General features: G+C 42.6%; 1 protein-coding gene across 1 annotated transcript in view; it reads left to right on the top strand.

The window, feature by feature from the left end:
* Positions 1 to 20,974, top strand: part of MYO10 (myosin X) — a 157,081-nt gene that overhangs the window by 13,626 nt on the left and 122,481 nt on the right. The window contains exon 2 of the mRNA XM_031052807.2: positions 17,524 to 17,622. Within this exon, the coding sequence (XP_030908667.2) occupies positions 17,524 to 17,622 (99 nt within the window). The remainder of the gene's footprint in view (positions 1 to 17,523; positions 17,623 to 20,974) is intronic.

The raw sequence follows: 20,974 nt of genomic DNA, 5'->3' as shown, positions 1-20,974 counted from the left end.
GGCTCCCTGCATGCATTTTGCAAAGCAGCTCTCCAGCAGCCGAGAGGGCTGTTACAAAGGTCTCTCCTGAGCCATGGGTAATGCAGGTGAGCAGACTGTTCCTGACCCGTGAGCTTTGCTTCTCTTATCAGCGGACATTGCCAGTTTCCAAACAAGCAGTTGCGATAGCGGCTTCTGGCTGGGCAGGAGCAGGAAGGCCTTGGGGGAGGAGAGGTGTGCGGGTGGGTAGGTTTAAAGGCACAGGATAGTTCTAGGGTTTTGGTGCTTTATAGCTAAGCTATGTGATCATGGCTAAAGATAATGAACCCAAAACAAGCAGTGGGAGAAAGTGTTGAGGCTTGGGTTTCTAAAATTTGATGCCTTGACTTGCATAATATCAGGATGTGTAATATTTCCATGAAGATCTAGCTCTACTTAAAATAAGTAAAGATGTCTTGATTCAGCAATGTTGGTAATCCCAGGATGAATATAGGACACAGTTTCACCTGAATTAGAAATACCTTGTGATTTTGGCTTCTAGCTGGGTACAAGTTGCTTGGCTTCTTAACACACCACAATCCAAGCTTCCCATGAGAGAGTTAATGAACATCTAGGGAAAGATGTCCCTGACCATGGCAGTGGGCGTTGAACTAGGTAATCTTTAATGGTCCCTTCCGACCCAAGTCTATGATTCTCCGAACACTATCTATGTTGGGACTCGGGGAAACCCCCAAAACTCCACTTAAGAGAAACTGGTCAAAATGACTAAAATCCAGTAGGTAACAGTACTTAAAACTACTTAAAATCCAGTAGGTGACCACTACTTAAAACAGAGCTTCTGGAAATCTACTCTTACATTTACTGAAATGCCTTTCTGCATTGCTGCTGTAACTCCCTGGTGGGTAACAGGGGGGTGAAATGTCCCTGTGTAAGGCATGGTGCCGTGTCACCCTTTCATGAAGGGGTGCTGGTGCAGCCTCTGCAGCCACCTCTGTGCTGTCAGGGATGAGGCAGGAAGTCTCTGCCACAATTGGGTCTCTGTGCTCTCTGCACAGATGTGCCTTTGTTAACTAATGACTTGTCTAACTTGCCACCGTTTTTTAACCCGTCTCCGGATCATTGTTACACTGATTTGTACATTGACTGTAGAGCTGCTTTTATTACAGTTGTGTTCCTGGAAAGCTAGAAATGATTTTCAAATTTCTAATTCATTTTTGTTTTAATTAAGCCATCAAACCATCTCACTACAGTGCATGGCACGTGTTGAGGGATGAACATTTACCACTGGTGACTTCTGTAGTGGAGATGTTCAGAACTGACTATGAAGTTCTATGGGAGATTTTTCTTTTTTGGCTTTTAAGGAAGCTCTCCCTGAGAGATCATTGGCTTTGGAAGAGTGCAAATATTGCTACCATGTTGGCCCAGAGAGACTGAGTTCCAATGATGCTTCCTTTAATTTAGCAGAAAGGAAGCAGAGCAGCATATGAAATCAGGAGTAATGGAGTTGGTGTCTTGTAGTTCCTGACTTTGCTGAAGAAATTGAATTGCCTTAGGACTGGATAGGGGTAATTACGTGCCAGCCTGTGTCTTTTAGGCACCAGATGGTATTGTGAGAGCTATTGTTAGGAAGTAAAAAAGTGTCTAAGTTATAGGCTTTGTATAGAAAATAGACTTAAAGAAGAATTGACCATGGCCCTCTCGTTGAAAAGAGCAGGAAGAAGCTGTGTATGACTTTATACATTATTGTGTAAAGTGGTAACTGAGTTTTACAGGGCAAGTGATGTTCAGTGCTTGTGGTGCAGCACTGTCAGTGTTATTCACACAGCTACCTCAGGAAGGGCGGGTGTGGATGTGTGTGCTCTCGGCGTGATTCATGACCAACTCCTGCCCACTCCTAAATGTTCGAGCATCAACTTGCTGTGGAAAATGTCTGCTGGAAGCTTCTCTTGCAACAGAAGGACCGTCGAATGTAATCACATATTTTATTTCTGTAAATGTGTCTCTTTTTTAACAAAAAGTGACTGGATACCATTTTATTTGAGGGAGAGACTTGCACAGCATATTGGGGTAGATGACAAACAAACTCATTGCAAGTTGGCTGAAGCTGTGTATTACCTCTGGAAGCTGGATGTGTTTGAGATGACTCTTAATATGATCTGGAGGAACTAAAATGAAGCATGTGTCTCCATATACTTCTAGGTATGAGCCTAGATTTTGTAACTGTCCTCTATAAATGGAATCTTGCTTATGTGACTGAGGTGGGGATTTAACTTCTAGGAGAAGATAACATTGTGAAAGCATGTGTATATCTGAAAATATACACAGCAGTTCTGATGGTCACATTTGTGCATAAACAAACATGCTCGTGGCTATCTGAAGATGAAAGGGAACTGAAAATGTGACCAGAACAATGTTGTAAGGGCGCTCTCTTCAGAAGATCTGTTGGGTGATAAATGTACTGCCAGAGTTTAGCTGTGCTCACTGTATGTATGAGCAGCTAGAATTATGGTGAAATTACAGTCACTTCTTCAAAACAAAGACAAGTTGATACTTGAAACAACAGGGAAATTGTAGGAAGGCTGGCCCATGAACAAGAGGGAAGATGATGTCATGTGAACACTGTCATGGGATTTGAATGATTTAAACTGCATCACTGCACCTGCCAAAAACTCGCAGCCCTCAATAAGTAACTGTCAGCTTTTGCCTTCGTTCTCTAGTTGCAAAATACTACAGGATTTTCTATTTCCAACATCTTTTTCCCTTTTCCAGGATGAAGAGGTGTAGTACATAAGACTTTTCCCCTCCCTGGGTCCTTGTCCTCATGCAAATAAACCCAGTTTTACCACCAGAGCTAAGCAAAGGGACAAGTTCTGGGTGACTTCCTTGGTGAAGGGGCAGGCACATAGTTCATATGGTTTGCAATAATTTCCACTGGACACATGAAAGTGGTGCGGAGCTCTGAGGGTTCAAAATTAATTTCCTTACAGGTGAGGAAATCTCTGTTCCTCCCTGCAGAATGAAGTATTTTAATTGCTGCAGAGGGGGTTAAAGGTAGTATGTGCAGTGAGCAGAAAGTTATTGTTCCATTCTAAGTTATGACTTCAGAAAGAAAACTGGTTCCATTTAAGGCCAAGTCTTTTTCTGAGCAGCCATGTTAAAACCTGGAGGAAGGTCATACTGAGCTGGCAGAGGAGGAACACATTTCTACTACAAGATCTATTTGCAGTAAAGTGTAAGTGGCTTTTCATGATTCCTACTGTTCCAGACTTAAGGAGTGCTATAGAGGCACCAGCTTCAGCAGAACTGTTGAGTAGGGTTGGGTTTTCTGGTTATAATGAGCAAGATGCTTGTCAGATTTTTCTGCTGCTCTGAGATTCATAATACATATATAATTCTTTTTTGAAGAGTAAAATTACAGATGGCCAAAGCCATCTGAATTACTAGTGACATGCCTAAAAACACTTCTTTTGTAACAACACTTCTGAGAGTAATTCAGTAGGGGTAGGTGTCCCTCCAGGTGGCCAAATTTGAGCCTTTTTACCCAAAGGAGGTCTGAGCTGATGAAGCATTCATCAGCTCTTGGGTATATGTCATGTTCACAACAGTTGAAATCAAATGTGCCCTTTCTGAGTAAGGAGGCTTTCCTGAATCCTCTTCTGTTCTACAGTAATTTGCCAATAGTGCTTCTGTTTGCTCAATTTCATGCTTCAACATTTGTGGGAAAGTTATTTCTTCAGCAGTGTTTGAGTCATTTTGTTTTACCTCAGAGTTATTAAAAAAATAAACCAAACAAACCAACCACCCAATAAATAGCTGTTTTGTTGATTCACAGTGTGGTAATATGAGGAGTGACTTTTTTACTAGGATAAAAAGTAGTAAAATATATTGTCTGTGTTTAGGTAGAGGAAGACATTTATATTTGGTTTTGCATTTATATTTGCGTTTGATTTGCACTCTTTTCAGTGCCACAAAAATCTGATTATGAGTAAGTAAAATGAAATATATTTTAACAGCACTATATTAAGCAGTCATGGAAAATTCCCAGTCTGAGCTTGTACAGGCATTTGAATGTTATGAAGTCCATGTACTTTGGGTTTGTTGTGTTGCCTTTTTTTTTCTCCTTCTTTTATCTTTTTTCCCCCCTGTTTTTAGGGCTATTTTTATTTATTATTAAAAGAAAAAACAAAAACACACTCCTCTGGGCAGGAAGAAACAGTAATACTGCTTTTTCAGTGCTACATTTGCATTTTAATTTAGGCACCCTGGTAATTTAATTTGCTGTACAGCCACCTTCTTTATAATTAATGTAAAGCAACATCCTTGCGACGGAATGCCTATGAAGTCCTCCCGAGTTCCACAGGCTGGGGAACTGTACCATGCTGTGGGAAGTAGATGTTTATGGAATTGACTGGGCTGATGTTGTCAAAAGAGTTGGTTGACTTAATTCATTGCTGAGTAAAATAAATTGCTATGTAAAGGATTGTGCACCTGAGTAGGCATACTATCAGAGCTATATAAGAGCCATGGTTCTCTGGGCTTTGGGGTTAGTAGGGGTTGCTCATGAAAGCTTGCTGCCTACTGTGTTGACTAGCAGCTTCCAGCATGCCTTTTGCGATGGCAGTGTGAAGGGGGTGGAAATGCTGAGCAGGAATATGTAAACCTACTGGAGCATTTTCCTTATTGTAGAAAAGCATGCTTTTGTGAAACTTAAAATTGCTGCACAGCCTATGTATGTTGTCCGTCTGTTGCCTGATAGAGGTGTATGTCAATCTGTGGGTAGCCTAAGGTATTGGTTAGTGTGTTTTGAAATATGATGACTTATTGGAGACAAAATGGTTGAAGTGAAAAGAGGTGCTTGCTCCTCTTGCTAACAGCAGTTGGAAAGAGGTGCGTTAGTGCTAGCAGTGTAATCCCTAGGTCTCTGCTGTTGTTTCATTACTTTCATCAGCTGTAAAATCTGCTGGATCTCACTTTTAAATGCCTCTTGTCTCAAGCAGCTGTGTTCTTGCCAAGTCTTTCTCTAGTCACATAGCAGTTTTTCTAATCCAGGGAAGCACAGCTGTCCACAGCTGGCACTTGCAGGCACTTCCAGGCTGGGAAGATGTGGCTGCTGGTCACATCTGGCAGGTCTTTGTGTGAAGGAAATGGGATCTCCTCCCTGGATTTAGACCAAAAATGTTGATTTTTAGAGTCTCAGCCCAAGTAAGTCATGTTGATAGTGAAGAGTGTGGTCTGACTTCAGTCCTGGTCCTGGAGAAGTGACGCTCCACTTCTGGCTTGAGCTAATCCCCTCACCTCATGGGAAGAGCTTGGTTGCAAGGGATTCCCACCTTGATATGTGAATGATGCACCTCTGGGAGATTACAATGTATAGTCAAAATAGCTTGGCTGAGAATGTCCTTTTCCTGCTGAGATGCATGCAGCTGTTCAACCCCGGTTTTATTATGCTTTTGCAGACTGGACATAGTAAAGTAGAAGAGAGTCTCACCCCAGATGCATTTCCTTGTAGTCCTAGTTTATCTCTGGGATAAATGCCCCCTTTGTAAGGTGTTAATGCTTTAAATCACTTCTGTTTGGTTAAGCTCTTTTAATTGCCTTGTGGTTTAGTTTCGGATTAAATCTTCTATCAACCTGCATCACAGTAAAACAAAACCCCGTACAGATGCAACTTCTGTGTTTTTCTGCTTTTTCTGTTCCTGCCGCAAGTACTCGGTTGAGGTAGCCATTTTTCCTTCTAATAATTACCAGCTCTTGTAAGCATGTTAAAAAAACATCAGTGCCAGAGCAGTGCAGGAAATGTTCATCCCTCTCATTGAAACAAGGATGCAGAATGGGAATGCGTCTAAGGTGTGCCTGCAAGTGAGGAAATGTACCACACCTCTTTGTTGAAAGGTGGATTGCAGATTTTAAGCTTCTTTGGAAAGATGCTATAAGCAATGAGGAAAGGGGGGTTGTCATGCATCCAAGGAACCTGTGAGCTGCTTTGTATCACCTGCCTTAGGGTATTTGTCTATAGATTCGAGATGGGAAACAGGGTGAAATTACAGGGCTCAGTGCAGCATATACCATGAAGGTATCCATGACAGGAGGAGAGAAATCTTGCTGATATGCTTAATTTCTGGGTTTTCTGCTAAAGGTGTTCCCGTCTGGCAGTGCAGTGGTGAGCAAACTGAAAAGGAGTCAACTTTTTATTATATGTAATATACAAAAAAAAACCCAATAAAAGAAAAAGTGACTTGCCAGAATGACTCAGGTGACTCGCCCTGTAGATGATTCATTATATAGTTGCACAAATGCAGGAAAATCAAAGCAGATACACTAATAAGAGTAGCATTACTGGAAGGAAGTATATCTGGTCAGGGAGAAGCGGACTAAGCAAAAGCAAGAGCTTGCTTTTTGGAGGGTTGTGACCTTGAGGGGCTGAATATAATGAATGAAGTGTTTCAGGCTGCCTTTTTACCTTGCAACTGCTGCATACCATTGGTATTCATCAGCAGCAATGGGGCTCTGCAGTGGGAAGCCTTGCAAAGCATCACCTTAGCTCTGAAAGAAGTGGAAAGCTGATAAAGTGCAAAACTGCTCAGTGTGCATGCAGGAAATGCCTTTTACTTCATGGCTTTCTATCTTTATCTGAAATAAAGCTTTGTTGTTAAATATGCCTTCAGTATAGATCCCAAACGCTGTTTTCTACTACATTACGCCTCCTGTATGTATTACAGTGGTGTAAAATGCCACTGGTGCAGGCTGCTTTGGGGTCATAAAGCCTCTGGGAAAGTGATTAACCCTGATCCACAGTCCTTCTGCTTGTGCTGTTGAGCAGGTGAGAGGGGGACTGGGCTGGCATTAGATTTCTCTTCCACTACTGCCACTTAATTTTCCTTGTCCCCTGGGCTGGAGAAGTGAATTAGGTGTTTTCAGATGCCTGTTGCAATTGGTTGTTCTCTAAAAACATTTGATCATAGGTTTGAGAAGTAACTTGTGAGCAGGCATATTTACTGACGCTTTGGTGCTTGTTTCAGGGTTGGTAATTAAATCCTATTTGTGAGATGTTTACAAAGTGAATGAGTTTTGAATTGAAAAATAAATTATTTAAGGCTATAGGTTTTTATCCTTCACAGTTTGATACATTCTCTTAATATTTCAAGGGGGTGGGGAGGTCCTTTCACATTGAAATACAGCAGTGATAAAATCTTCTGCATTTTGTATCTCGGTTCATGGCAGAATGTTAAATTTTGCGGGGAGTCTTTCTTGAATTTATGACCTGGAGAAAGGAAGGAGGTGATCACTGGAGGAGGAGGAGATAGGAAGAGCTGACAGATAGACCTCCTGCCTACTCCAGAACCAAGAGAAGTGTCCACCAAAGTCTCAGAGGGTGCTTCATCTCAGGCATCCCAGGCTATCAATGGGATGGGAGTAAGGCAGGACAAACAAAAAGAAGATTTAAAGTAGACGAAAGGACACTTCTTTGGGGTTGTATACAGGTGCAGTTATTTAGAAGGATGCTGTTAGTATCATATTTTTCAACTGCTATGGATGCAAATTAATTCTAGCATAAACGTAAAGTGGAATAAGCTCTCTTCTCCTACCCCCCCCCCCCCCCCCCCCCCCGTAGACCTGTGGGCTTGTTTGCATGTCTTCTAGAGAGTCTTAACTGAGGGTTGCTTTTTGACTCTGTCCCTCCACTCCCTTTCTCAAAATAGAGAATATCTACTTAAACAGCATGTACCCTGACTATTTTTTTTCTTTAGGTCCTTACTTCTGGGTTGAAGGTCCCACCATAACTCTCTAGCAAATGTATTTGCTTTTTTCTGTGTAGAACTATGATACCTGTTACTTAAGGGGTTGTGAGTGCTTTCATATGCTGCTAGGATGTGATTAAAATACTGTTGCCATCTCATTTTTAAGACATGCATTTCATTGGTGTATGCATGGCAGGGAGCTGCAGGAAGTCAGAGGGGAAAAAGACATTGGGTGGTACTTGCCAGGAGAAGTGCAAACCTCCTTCTGAGTTACATTGTGTTTTCTGGACTGCATCTTCTCCCTGCTCAGACTGCTGCTGGGATGCCCGCAGGGAGGCTGGCTGTGTGTGTCCTATGAAAGGAGCCAGGCTGAGCCCAGCAATAAGCCTCTGCATCCCCTGCACAACCTGTGCGCATAAGCTGTGCCTGCCAGCCTTTCTGCCTCGGCTGCATGGGAATAAGCCAGTGCTCTGCCCTTTAATGATAAAGTGTGCCATTACGTTTTGCTTAATTGGTTGCGTTTTCATCAGGTGATCTCTAGACAGGCAATTTGGAGCTGCTCAGTGATTATTGTGGTTTGCAGTGTACAAATTAGTGTGGGAAGCTGCAAATGCTAGCCTTGCAATTTAGGACTTCAGTGGCAGGATCAGCTTTTTCTGTGCTCACCTGAAGCATGAATGGTAAGGAGGAAGAGCACAGGCAGATGTCATGCTGCTTGCTATTTATAGGGGCATCCACGCACTCCAAAGGGTCATTTAATCTTCCAAACCTGCTTTGGTCCAAGGCAGGCACCACAGGTGGGCTTTGGATGTAAGGAGGGTGCACTTCCCCAAAGCAAGTTGCTTACATTATGGATTTTTAGGATTGGTTAATTTTTATTTAATTGTTTTTAAAGGATAGTTGGGTCCTGGGTATGTAGTACTGGTTTCCTACTACCTCAAGTTGTTTCATAACCCATGTTATGGGTTGTTCTGTGTGATTCTGGTTTCTTCCTCCAAGTAACAAGTGATAGGACAAGAGGAAACAGCCTCAAGCTTTGCTGGAGAGGTTTAGACTTGATATGAGGAAAAATTTCTTCACTGACAGGGGGATCAGGCATTGGAACAGGATGCCCAAGGAAGTGGTGGAATCACTGTCCCTGGAAGTATTTAGAAACCATGTAGATGAGGCCCTTAGTGACATAGATTTGAGAGCCTTTGAGACCTGTTTCTGATGACCAATTCAGTACCTGGAAATTTTTAAGGACTAAATTTCTTATGAGGAGCCAAGTTGTGTGGATAAGCCCTAATAAAGAGGGTAGTGAAGATGATGTTTCTACCATCGCTTTGCCTCACTGTTTGTTGAGACACTGGTCCCAAGAGGGTAGCTGTAGGAAGGAATGAGAAGAGGGTGCTAGCATAACTTCACACATGTGGATTTAGAAATCCTTCTCTGCCTTGATGCAGGTTTATGAGCTTGTCATGTGGCATAAGCTACCACACTTGGCAACTTTTTGCTTTTGGATTGGGAACTCTCAGCACAGCCAAGCATGGTAGATGAGCTACAGGCATTTTGGCACGCTGTCCTCATGTCCCCTGAGTCAGTAATAGAGCTGCGCGGCAGCATAGCTACTTACTAGACAATACGGAAAACATGTTAGCAGGAGTTAGTGGTGATTTAAATGGGTTTGTTTGGGCAGTCGTGCTGGGATAACTGCTCTTGCTATATTGCTGTAGGCTTTGGTGAATGGTTTTTAGAGGAGAGTCTGATCTCCTGCTGCTTCTGTGTACACTGTCCTTCCTCTGTTCTGTCTTCCTTCAAATACCTGTTGAGGATAAAACCCCTCAACTCCCATAGATGTGGAATTAGAGTGTGCATGTATACAGATTGGTTAAATTCAGTTGGCTTAAAGGAAACAAAGTTTTGGTGGTTTTGTGGGTTTGTGTTTGGTTGTTTTGGGGTTTGTTTGTTTGTTTTTGTTGTTGGGCTTTGTTTTAGATATGTTTATGGAGGTTTTGTTTATTCTTTTGCATTTGTAGTTAGGACTAATAAAACCACATGGTTTTGGAAAAATGAGTGCTTGGCAAAACTGCTGTCATCAAAGACAGAACTGCAACTTTTATTTAAATCTGTGAAGGCAGAGTTGGGGCTCATTTGGTTCTTAGGGTAAGTCTTAAGTTGTTTTGTTTTGTTTTCTGGATATTGTATATTCATCTTCAGGAATTCAAATAAGGGGAATTACATGCTACTTTTAAGATGACCATGGATGTAGCAGGTATCTGTCATTTTCCTGGCCAGTGATACTCCTCACCTCAGCATAGACTGTGATGGAAAAGTATACAGTATTTTCCACTGTACAGTATTTTTCCACTGTATTCCTTACTTGTCTCTGCTGTTATCAATATTAGTCAACCTTCTTCCTTCTCCTAACCCACCTGTTGACTTTTTGAATTCCTTATCTTCCTTACTGAGTTTTAACATTAAAATTCCCCCCCCCCACAAGGTAAGGTGTGGAGGTGAAGAGCAGTGGAGGTTGTGCTGTGTGCTGGGCAAGTCTGTCATATCCATTGGTGATGATGATGCATATTGTGTCCTGAAACTTGATCTGGTAGATGGAGCTGTATGTGTTTCCTGCTCCTTTGATTTCTCACTTTTGCAGTTTTATTCATGGTTTGTTGCCAAGTAGTACTTGGAGCACTGTTTTTTTTTCTTTTAATTTCAGAATTAATCAAAAATACCACTGATTGACAGCACAGATACTGTTATTTTTTTTTATCTGAATTTGCAGTCACTGGAAGGAGCTGTTGCCCATTTGACTGTCTAACTTGTCTGCAACTGGCAATGACAGCAGCCTTTCCAGTTTCCTGTATTGTCATGTTTCTGTAGAAGGGTGCCTACAGGGATGCTGGTGAGGGACTATTCATTAGGGACTGTAGTGATAGGACAAGGGGTAACGGGTTAAAACTTAAACAGCAGAGGTTTAGATTGGCTATAATGAAGAAATTCTTTACTGTTAGGGTGGTGAGGTACTGGAATGGGTTGCCCAGGGAGGTTGTGAATGCTCCATCCCTGGCAGTGCTCAAGACCAGGTTGAATGAAGCCTTGGGTGATATGGTTTAGTGGGAGGTATCCCTGCCCATGGCAGGGGGTTGGAACTAGATGATCCTAAGGTCCTTTCCAACCCTAACTATTCTATGATTCTATGGTTCTATGATGCAATGGTATAAGTTGGGCAGTCTTGAAAGTGAAAAAAAATTTGTCAAAGCAGAAAGATAACACTTGCATCTCTCATGAAATTCTGTAGCAATAGCAATAACTCTCCCCAAAAGACTTGATGGCATCTCATTGCTGGATTTGCTTTTGATGGTATGATAAAGCTGTTGTTTCCTATCCATATACAAACCTCATTGTCCTCAGGAGCTGGTAACCACATCTTCAGAGCAGACAAGCGCAATTGCTGTTTGGTTTTTGAGCCAAGTCTGTTAGTGATGTTCATCTTCACACTCTGCAGCAGGAAGATGGGGAGGACTGTGCTTGGCCACCTGCATATATGGAGAGGAATCTGCTGTTTGGGCATAACTGGAAGATAAGATGTATGGGGTTGGTGTTCGTGTTGTTTTTTAGTGCTTATTTTTAAGAAGCACGTATTGTATGAAGTGGTGCTCGTGTAAGAAGGGCTGATAATTTTGAAGGCCTGGGAAAGGTACAAATTTATTCTTGTTCCCTTTCAAGACAGTCATAGTACAGGTTTTAATGCGGTTTCTTGTTTGTGAAGTGGTATGCCCTAGTCAGTGCTGCACTATCTCCAATTACTGAAACAGAAGGAGGTGGAGGCTGTTCAAGGTTAATCAGCAGCTGTTGCACAGACCTCACTCAGGAACAGGAGAGCTGGTGCTTTGATCTGGTGTGGGGGATGGACAGGCAACAGAAACATCTCATTTTCAAGGAGACTGTGTTCTGCAGGAAACTAATCTCCCCCCACCGCAACTGACCTTATATCCCATGGAAACGTCTTCATGGCTTTGTTCTGCTTTAAAACGGTAAAGCAAAGTGGTATTACTCAGATATAAGTTTGTTGAGAGAAAGGCATTAGTGGTACTGGTGTTCTCAGAGGAAATGTTGATTAGTGCTGAGTTCTGAAAATGATTTTTACCCAGTTCAGCTGCATTAAGTATGTTCCTAGATTTAACTGCATAGTCAGTTCATGGAGTTTAAGGTACTGAAATTTAAACTACATGCTCAAATGCCTTCCAGAGCTGTGCTTTTTCTCATTATCTACAGAAACTTAAGGTTCAACTAGTCCTTCTGTGTAAGTCTGTCCATCCCATTCCTGATCTGGATGAAAACTGCTGGTTTTTTGAGTATTCACAGAGGGAAGACAGGCTGGCTGGAGAGGAATGGAGCCCATCAGTAATCCTATCTTGGAGTGATTTCTGGAGCATTCATGTATTTCCCTGTTGTATGTTGTGTGGCAGTAGTGTATTGTAGTGTAGCACCTTTGTGGTGGTTTTTGTGTTCAGGCACCACTGACATCTGGCTGTTGTGGAAGCCTTGTGTCTACGAGCACAGCGAAGTTGTACTGGGGAAGCAAAGGAGAGGATCTAGATCAGTACTCTGAATGACAGAATAGTATGTCAGGCAAATGGCCATTGCTACTTATTTGTTTCCCTGGTCTTGGGTATGGTCCTTCTTAGATAAGAACAGGTCAGGTCTTCTGCAAAAGAGACTGAATGCTTCATTTTCAGGTTGAAGTTGGGGAGGTATATCCAGCTTCCAGTGAGCTTCATGAGTTTGCCACATAGTAGTCTGGCTAGGCATGCAGATGGCATGTTAATATTAAGGGTACTGAAGTGTTTTCAGTAGAACATAGCTAACAATGAAGGACAAGGTTTTTAGAAGCAAAACTGTTTATTAATATGAAATTAGCAAGTAAGTTGTATTCTTTTCTGGACAGCTTCTTCCCTGCTGTGTCCCTCTTTGTTTGAAATCAGCGTGTGAATTGGTGAAGGGGAGGAACAAGGATAAATGTGGTTTTGGTTATCTTTTGCATTAGAAAGCTATGCCCAGCTTGACCTAGTTAATAACATCTCTTCCTGTCTCTCAAACTTTGTATTTGGAGCCAAGCTACTGAGATGTATAAACAAAGGGTTCTCAAAATACAAATTGGCTATTGTTTTTTTTTGGTTTGCCAAGCCCTAATAGCAAAATGCTTTTAGAATGCAGATGGAGCGTAACCTACATTCATTGCTGTTAATTTAAAGGAGTTTTAACTGCTTTGAATTGGCTGCATTTTTGAGTTGGCTGGATTTTATATTATAATGTGAATTAATAGTGTTTTCAATTGGATGGGAACACAGTTATTATCCAATATCTGCTCTTTTATATAGAGAAATATACCATATATGAAAAAATGTGATTAATGTGCAGACAGTTCTTTTATTCAGCATACAACCTGTATGCCTACAAAATCTATCCTATTAATTACTGTTTTGCAATGAATGCTCCACCATTTTAATTTATCTCAACTAAGTTCTTTGTTAATTTTGTAATTTCAGGCTATGTGTCCAATAGAATGTATAAAAGGATTTTTATCATTTCCAGGAACAGAATAGAGGGGAAGGCAAGAGGTAGTGTTTGTGTTTTCAGCAGCAAAATCTGAGAGGTAGAAGGACTAGGAGCTTCTTCGAGTGGTCTTACAGCTGGGAGATTTGCAAACTGATTTTGTTTGCTTTTTGCAGTTGGTAGAAGTTTATTTGCAATGGACATGGTGTCATACGACCCTTCTTCTGCAAATGCTCGTCCAAGTGTTTTTACAACCTTGTTTCACAGAAATGAAACCCACTGTGTTTCAGTAAGTTCTCCGTGGCTTTGTTTTGCTCTACCCCAGAAGAACGAGGTGTTGGGGAGCTCTGGAGTAACCCAAGTTACTAGGCTTCTCTCCCCAAAACAAATGCAGATCAGTATCCTGTGCTGTCATGTGCGTTGAGTCTTTCCTCAGGTGGGTTCCATACAACAAGTCTTGCCCATAAATTACTACTCTAGAAGATTTTGTTCCCAAAACTGTCACTTGTGCACAGTTAATGTATGGTGGAGGGACAGCTGCCCAGTTGGTGGCTATAACTTGCATAGTTTGCAAGGTATCTTTTGCCAAGACCTTTTTGTTCTTTCCCTCCCCCAGAGGGGAAGGCCTTGCAGCCCGTGGACAGATAGGGTATTGTTGAGCTACCTTGCCAGGGAACACGTTGTATTTGCATTTCAGATGCCTCGGGCTTTGTGAACTGCATTGTTCCAACCTCCCATGAATAGCAGCTATTGACCCCTAACAATGTACATTTGTTTAAATCTGCCCCTTTCCTATTTTTTAAAGAGCTTATTTTAGGACTAACCCAACCAAGTGAACTCTTCTGTGCAGGCCCCCTTTCCCCCTTTTCATAGTCAGAAATATGCAAAATTAATTATTTAGTACAAGATGGAAAGCATTCTCCTCCTTGTGAGAGGCTATTTTGAATGCTGAGGTTTTGGCAAATATTGTTGCTGCTTAACGTTTATAATCTTTTCATTGCCCTTGAAAGCATAACCTTCATGTTACTCGAGCTTGGAGATTTTGGCAAATAATAAACTAGTGGAACAACAGGAGTTAGGTTGTCCTGAAGCAAGTGAAGGACTTGACTGCATTTTGTCAAATTGGCTTTTTGTCTGTTTATATGTTTTTCTATGGATTAATTTCATCTAGGAGGAGGGAGGGGGAGGCTGATGGTTACAGACACTTAATGCCCACCCAGAAAGCTGGGTGGTGAGAAATGTTGGGCTGAATTCCCTTTGCTACTTGGGGTGACTGCAGTAGATACCTCCCTCCAGCCATCACCTCTGAAGAGCCTGGCAGCATCAGTAGTCACTGGCATTAAATCTGTTATTATTTCTGAACAAAACTGTGTTTATTTACTGGAGGGGGGGTATAAGTCTTTCTCCTGTGGGGTTGTTAGGTCAAGGCAGGAGAGCCCAGGGAAGTGTGTGCTGAAAAACCTTGCTGTCCTTCCATTTTATGCCAGAATGATCCCATCAATAACAAAATATTCAAACATGAAACAGGGGTTGTCAGATTGAATGGAGTTATTTCATGGGCTGACATTTCATTCCTATGGTGTCCTGTGGTAACTCAGGAATATTGCCTCTCATGAGGTTTCTATAGGTATTTCTGAGGCGTGCATTAGAAAAGCATGCCAGGAGGGATATAGGCATACTCAATAGAATCTGAGGAAGGACTATAAAGGTGATGAAGGGACTGGAGCATCTCTCCTATGAGGAAAGGCTGAGAGAGCTGGAACCATTCAGCCTTGAGAAGCCTCTAAGGGGAGGCTTACACATATATGTTTATTAGTGTATATAAGTATGTGGTTGAAAGGTGCAAAGGGGACACATCCAGACTCTTCAATAGTGCCCAGGGCAGTGGGCACAAACTGAAATGCAAGAGGTTCCCTCTAAACATGAAGAATCACTCTTACACTGTGTGGGTGACCAAGCACTGGCACAGGCTGCCCAGGGAAGTTGTGGAGTCTCCAGTCCTTGGGGATATTCAACAGCCATCTGGACAGAGTCCCAGACAGTCAGCTCTAGGTGGCCCTGCTTGAGCAGGGATTTATACAAGTGATCTCCACAGGTACTTTCCAGCCTTCTGTGATGCACAGGTGAAGAGAGATGGCTGAGGACATACTGCAGTCTGAGGCAAAAGACTCAGTTCACCCCGCTTTGAGTAGGATCTCTCTTATTATGCAGTGCTGTGTGCTTGTGCCTTACAGGCTTTAGACCCATGCTGTGGTGGACCAAGCAGAGCAGGTGGCATCTATGTCAGAGCACATTGCACCACCCCACAGAGGCTTCTGGGCAGCTGCAAGCCTCAAGTTTTCACTCCTGAGTGCTCTTGGGGACAATGGGCTGATGGCAGCAACTGCACTAATGTGAAAGACCCTTTGTCTCCTACCCCAGCAGTTGTAGATATTCCTCAATAATGAGGATGTTGCCTTCCAAGCTGTCATTGCACCTACACCTGTACCTAAGGGACACAGGGCACTCTATTTACTGGCTTCAGTGGAGTGGTACCAGAGGAAGTTCAAGAGTAGTGTCCTTGCATCAGCCTTCCTCCCTGTGGAAGGAGCAGGGTGAGAGATGCCCTTGGACTGGTCAGCATGAGGGTTTTCCTGCAGCTTGAGAGGATTAACAGCATATCACCATGGGTTTTCTGCCAGCTGGAGTCTGATGCAGACCCAGGGGAGCAGGTGGAAGTCTCCCCACTGCTGTCACTGGGTTTTGAACTAAATATTCAGATCTTCTCTATTGCTTTTACCACTCTGGGGAGTCCTGCCCCTGCTGCTTCCCAGCCTCCTGCTCCTCCCTCCCCCTCTCAGGTGCTAGCACACTTTTTTCTGTTCCCCTCTGCCCTCACCTTGTGCTTTTGAGTTGGTGTATCCTGCATTTGAACTGCCATGGGCTTGCTGTAAACTTGAAAACCATTTGGCTTGAGGTTCTGGAGGTAGAAGGGGAAACAGCTCCGCAGGCATTTGCAACATTTAAAATACAAATCTGATTGCCAAAAGGTGGAGGGGAAAAAATTGAGGGATGCCCTTACCTGGTTCTCTATGTGCAGTGAGCTCTCAGCATTTGCAGAAACCAAGCAGCAGGAGTCCTTACATTGTGAGTGTTATTTTGTGTCTCAGTGCTGCTGTTCTCCCATCAGGGAAAGCAAAGACAACCTTTGGATGGTAGCATGCAAAACTAATAATTTAAATTGGCTTTTTTTGGTGATCGCACGCCCAAGTCACAGCCTCATGGTTATGAGGGTACATCCCAGCCCTTTTCTACTTATTCTGTAGGAGAGAATTTTGCTCTTCTGGTGGAAATGGAAAACCTCCATTCCCTAAATACCACTAAACTGTCATCTTTCTTATATGGACCTTGCTGTCTGTTTGCAGAGAATGGGAGCATAGCTTGGGTTGGAGGTCAGGCCATGGGGTGCTGCTGTCTTGCTCAATGTTTCAATGCCAGCTGAAGCCGCCTGCACTGGAGCAACTTGAGTGGGTCTTGTTCGTGGATGGCTTTTGCTGCAGCATCAGCTGTGGTTCCTCCTCCCTTGTTCTCAGTGCTGGTCATGTCTGTTTTCTTCATGCTGGATCTACCAGCTAGGTGAAAATTGAAATAGTCTGTGCCTACCCTGTCTTATTAGACTGATTTAGGTGTCCCACGATTGTGTCTCCATTGCTTCCTCACCTCTAAAAAGCAAATATTGTTTGTAACCTTGCTTGCTAACCGTTTGTTGGCTTTTTTTAAATCCTCTGTGTTGCTGGGCAGCCAGGAGAGGAGGATGGTATAAAGGGCAAAGTGGTTTAGAAAAAGGTGAAAGATGATTGGAGGACGTGCTGCGAGTGCCTAGCAGAGGTTGAAAATAAACAGGTAGGGAGCCAGCCAGCTTTGTGGAGGATCTTTTAAACTGTGTGTAAATTCAAACAGCTCTTTGTAATTTTACGTGTGCTAACATGAGGCACATGACTCACAGAATTGGCTCCAGCTGCTGTTGCTGGCTTTTGGGAGCTTCTACAGGGGTGAAAAAAGGCACTTCAGTGTAGTTCTCCTGTGTTTACTCTTCTGGCAGAAACCAGCAAATACCTACTAAGAGATTGTTTTATTTATTTCACTTGCTTATTTGGATTTTGTTTTTGCCTTCTCTCCATCTACTTTATAAGTATTTCCAGAGAAAAGTATTAAATGAAGTTCTTTTTTTTCATTAAAAACCATTACAGTTATGGTATCTATAACTTTATTTCGTTTATTGTAGGGGTCTCGGGTCTGGCTGCGAGAAAATAATCAGCATTATCCCAGCACTGTGCATTCCTGTGCAGAAGGAGTCGTTGTGTTCAGGACAGACTATGGTCAGGTATGGGCAATGTTCCTGTTTACCTCTTTCTGCCACTCTGTGGAAAAGATGCTTTCTCCTTGTGTGGAGGGCACAGGTGAAACTAAAAGCATAAGGTTTGTGAATAAAATATTCCTTTTGTATGACCAGAATGCACAACTCTGTTTTAATAGCTATTTCCATTGCCTGTCCTGTCAGTTGCTATGATCATGCCTGACAAAGCTGAAGCCACACTGCCAGGTATGAGAGCCTTGCTCCACATAGGTCTGTGATTATGTATCTTGCAATAGGTAGATGGCCTCTCCGTGGTTGTATTCCCTTACAGTAACATAAAAGGGGGTTGGCACTTAGCACTGCGGCATCACGTTAATGAAGTGCCACAGATACAATAGGAAGCAGCAGGGCAGAACTCCCAGAGCAAAACTGGGGCAGCTCCGCCAGCTCCTTTTACAAGAGGATTGAGAGAACGATTATACCTGATTCCTAGCTGTCAAGCACTCCTGGCTTCTGCCAGGGACGGAGATTGGTCCCAGCATCTCCTTGGGTTATTTTGGCCATCTTGGGCAGTGTGTAACTATTTGGCTGCCAGTGGTGAAAGGAGCTGATGTGGAGCTGGAGCTTGTCTCTCCCCCCTCCTTTTTTCTTTTCCTTTAATTAATTTTCCTCTTTATATCATGGAGGGAGGTGGTGGTGGTGGTGGTGGTGGTGAAACCAACAAACTTCTTTGGTTTGGCCTGCTTGTGGTAAAAGCGGGTGATGCGAAACAGGAAGATTGTGAGGAGCAGACTTCAGATCTGTGACGTGGCATTCGTCTCCTTGGCAGGTCTGAGCTGGCTACTGCTCAGCCAAAGGCACACTAGCAATTCACTGCATTTAATAACTTAATCCTTTCAAGGCTTATGTTTTCAGGAGTGCACTCTGTGTGCAAAAGGACTGTTCCAGCTGACATTGCCCAATTAATATATTTTTCCCCATTGCTTTTCCTGATGAGCTTTTAGCCCATCTTGCCCTTGCTGTCTGATGACCTACATGCTGCAGAAGGTTGCAAGCGGGTGAAATGAAACTAAGATAATGCCTGATGATTACCCCTGTTGGCCTGGAAATCCCTGCAATGCTGTATATCACTTTGAAGAACAAGGCAGGGGAAGCAAGGAGTCAGGTTGCAGAAATATGGGGTGATGATGACTTTTTGAATCATGGCCAGTGTATTGATTCCCAGACCCTTTTGATAGCTGCAGCTCATGTTCAAGTCTAATGACAAACTGATGAAAGTGCTCGGACCTTATTACATTGTTATTCGTCTTTGATTCAGTAGCTTGTACTAGACTTTACACTTTTTCATCTTTCCGTTGAGCATTTTGCATGACTCAGAATGTGATTGACAGGGTGGTGGGCTAGGGAGATGTTTTTGCTGGAATTGTGCTCAGGTTTTACTTTTGGCTTTGGATTTCCAGCCTTTGCAAACATCAGTTTGTAGAGTAATGGAAACAGCATAGCAGAATATATCTTACTCAGAACAGAAAGAAGAAATTAAGATAAATTGGCTGCAGAAACCTGCAGTGGCATAGATTTGTACGCTAAAGGAGTGTTGGTTGTAGGGAATCCTACCCAATGCCAGCACTGCAAGAATCTGCTGTAACCTTTTAATATTAGAAGTTTTATATCAGGTATTGAACCTTTTCTTGGTAATCACATGACAATAGGATTCATTCTCAAGTATTTTTGTGTTGCCTGAATGTTTCAATTAAGCAGCCTGTTAGTTAATTATCCTTAAAATGATTGCCTTCTGCTGTTGTCACCCTCTGTGTGAGATGGTTATAAATCAGGCTGATTTCATAGGCTGTGGGGAATATCTGATAAGTATAATATACTAAAAAGGAAATTTCAGGTTGTAGGTTTGGGTTTCCCTGAGCAAATTGCTATGAAACAATCTTCACAGACTTATACAACAGTTTGGGCTGGGGAGGACCTTTTAAGGTCATCTAGTCCAACCTCTCTTGCTGTGAGCAGAGACACCTTCCACTAGACCAGATTGCTCAAAGCCCTATCCACTGAGGGCTTTCATCACTTCCAGGGGTGGAGCATCCACAGCTTCCCTGGGCAACCTGTTCCAGTGTCTCACCACCCTCACAGTAAAGCATTTCTTCCTAATATCTAACCTAACTCTCCTCTCTGACCTCAAAGCCATCCCCCCTTACCTGCCCTCTCCAAATTTCTTGTAAGCCCCCTTTAGGTAGTGGAAAGGTGCAATAAGGTTTCCCTGAAGCCTTCACTTTTCCAGGCTGAGCAAGCCCAACTCTCTTGGTCTGCCTTCACAGGAGAAGTGTTCTTAACTCTTTGTGGAAGGAGGGTTCAGGGGGATAACAAAGGAATCATGGCACTGTAGAGGGGAGATGAAAGGCTCATTAAACACAGGGACAGGATGAGTACATCATGGCCATGTTTCACCATCCCAGCCCATGATAAAGGAGTGGGAGATGAAAGGTATGACATCCTTCTTAGCACACTTTCATGATGCTGGGCTGCAGCTGGCTCTGGAGTGCCTCACAAAAAGCCTTCTGCAGGCTGGCCTTGAAAATGAAAGGTTTACAATGACTTGAGAAGCTGCAGTGAGCACAGTTCATTTTGTAAATGTTTTTCCTCTTTATAAGCACCTCCAGGTGCTTTACAGAAGAGAAGATGCTGTACTCATTTGCTGGTTGGTGGGTTGGTTGGTTTGGTTTTTGTTCCATTACAGTGGACAGAGCTGGTGAAAGACTCTGCCTGATGTTTTGGAAACACCATGTCTGTGAATACACACATTCGAAGTATGTCAGTGCAGTCTATGAGTACTCAGACTTAAAAAAAAGTCCTAATTTTTCTTTGTCTATATAGACACATACATATATAGTAACTGTAATGTAATCTTTTTATATATATTTTCATGTTTGAGGGTATTTTTGCTACCTCTATTTTTAGGGTTAAAATTATTTCTTCCTTAAAAGTTTTATTTGCAGTAAAGCAGACACTTCCTCATTGTCATATTCTATAAATTTTTAATGAAGTCGTGTATATATAACACTCAAGTGAATGTTTAAATAAAATGCTAAAAGCCCTGCTTTTATGCTGTATGCTTTGTTTGAAATGACTTACATGTGTATGTTGGGTAGAGTACTGGGGGTTTGTTGAGAAAAAACCTCTTTCCAGTTTCCTTCCTTTTCTTCTCTGAAAAAATGTAACCTTTATTTCAGATAAAATAATGACTTTCCTCTTGTATGGAAGAGGACTGCATTGTGCTCTTGTACAGACACACTTGAAACTGTCCCCATTGAAAGCACAGGTAGCAAACAGAAAAACCTTGGGGGGTGGAGGGGTGTGTGTAAAACCTTTTAGA

This window comes from Melopsittacus undulatus, chromosome 1 (genome assembly GCF_012275295.1).
Source record: "Melopsittacus undulatus isolate bMelUnd1 chromosome 1, bMelUnd1.mat.Z, whole genome shotgun sequence".
NCBI classification, from domain to species: domain Eukaryota; kingdom Metazoa; phylum Chordata; class Aves; order Psittaciformes; family Psittaculidae; genus Melopsittacus; species Melopsittacus undulatus.
The sequence above is the reverse complement of the archived record's forward strand: the minus strand, read 5'-3'. Positions and strand labels throughout refer to the sequence as shown.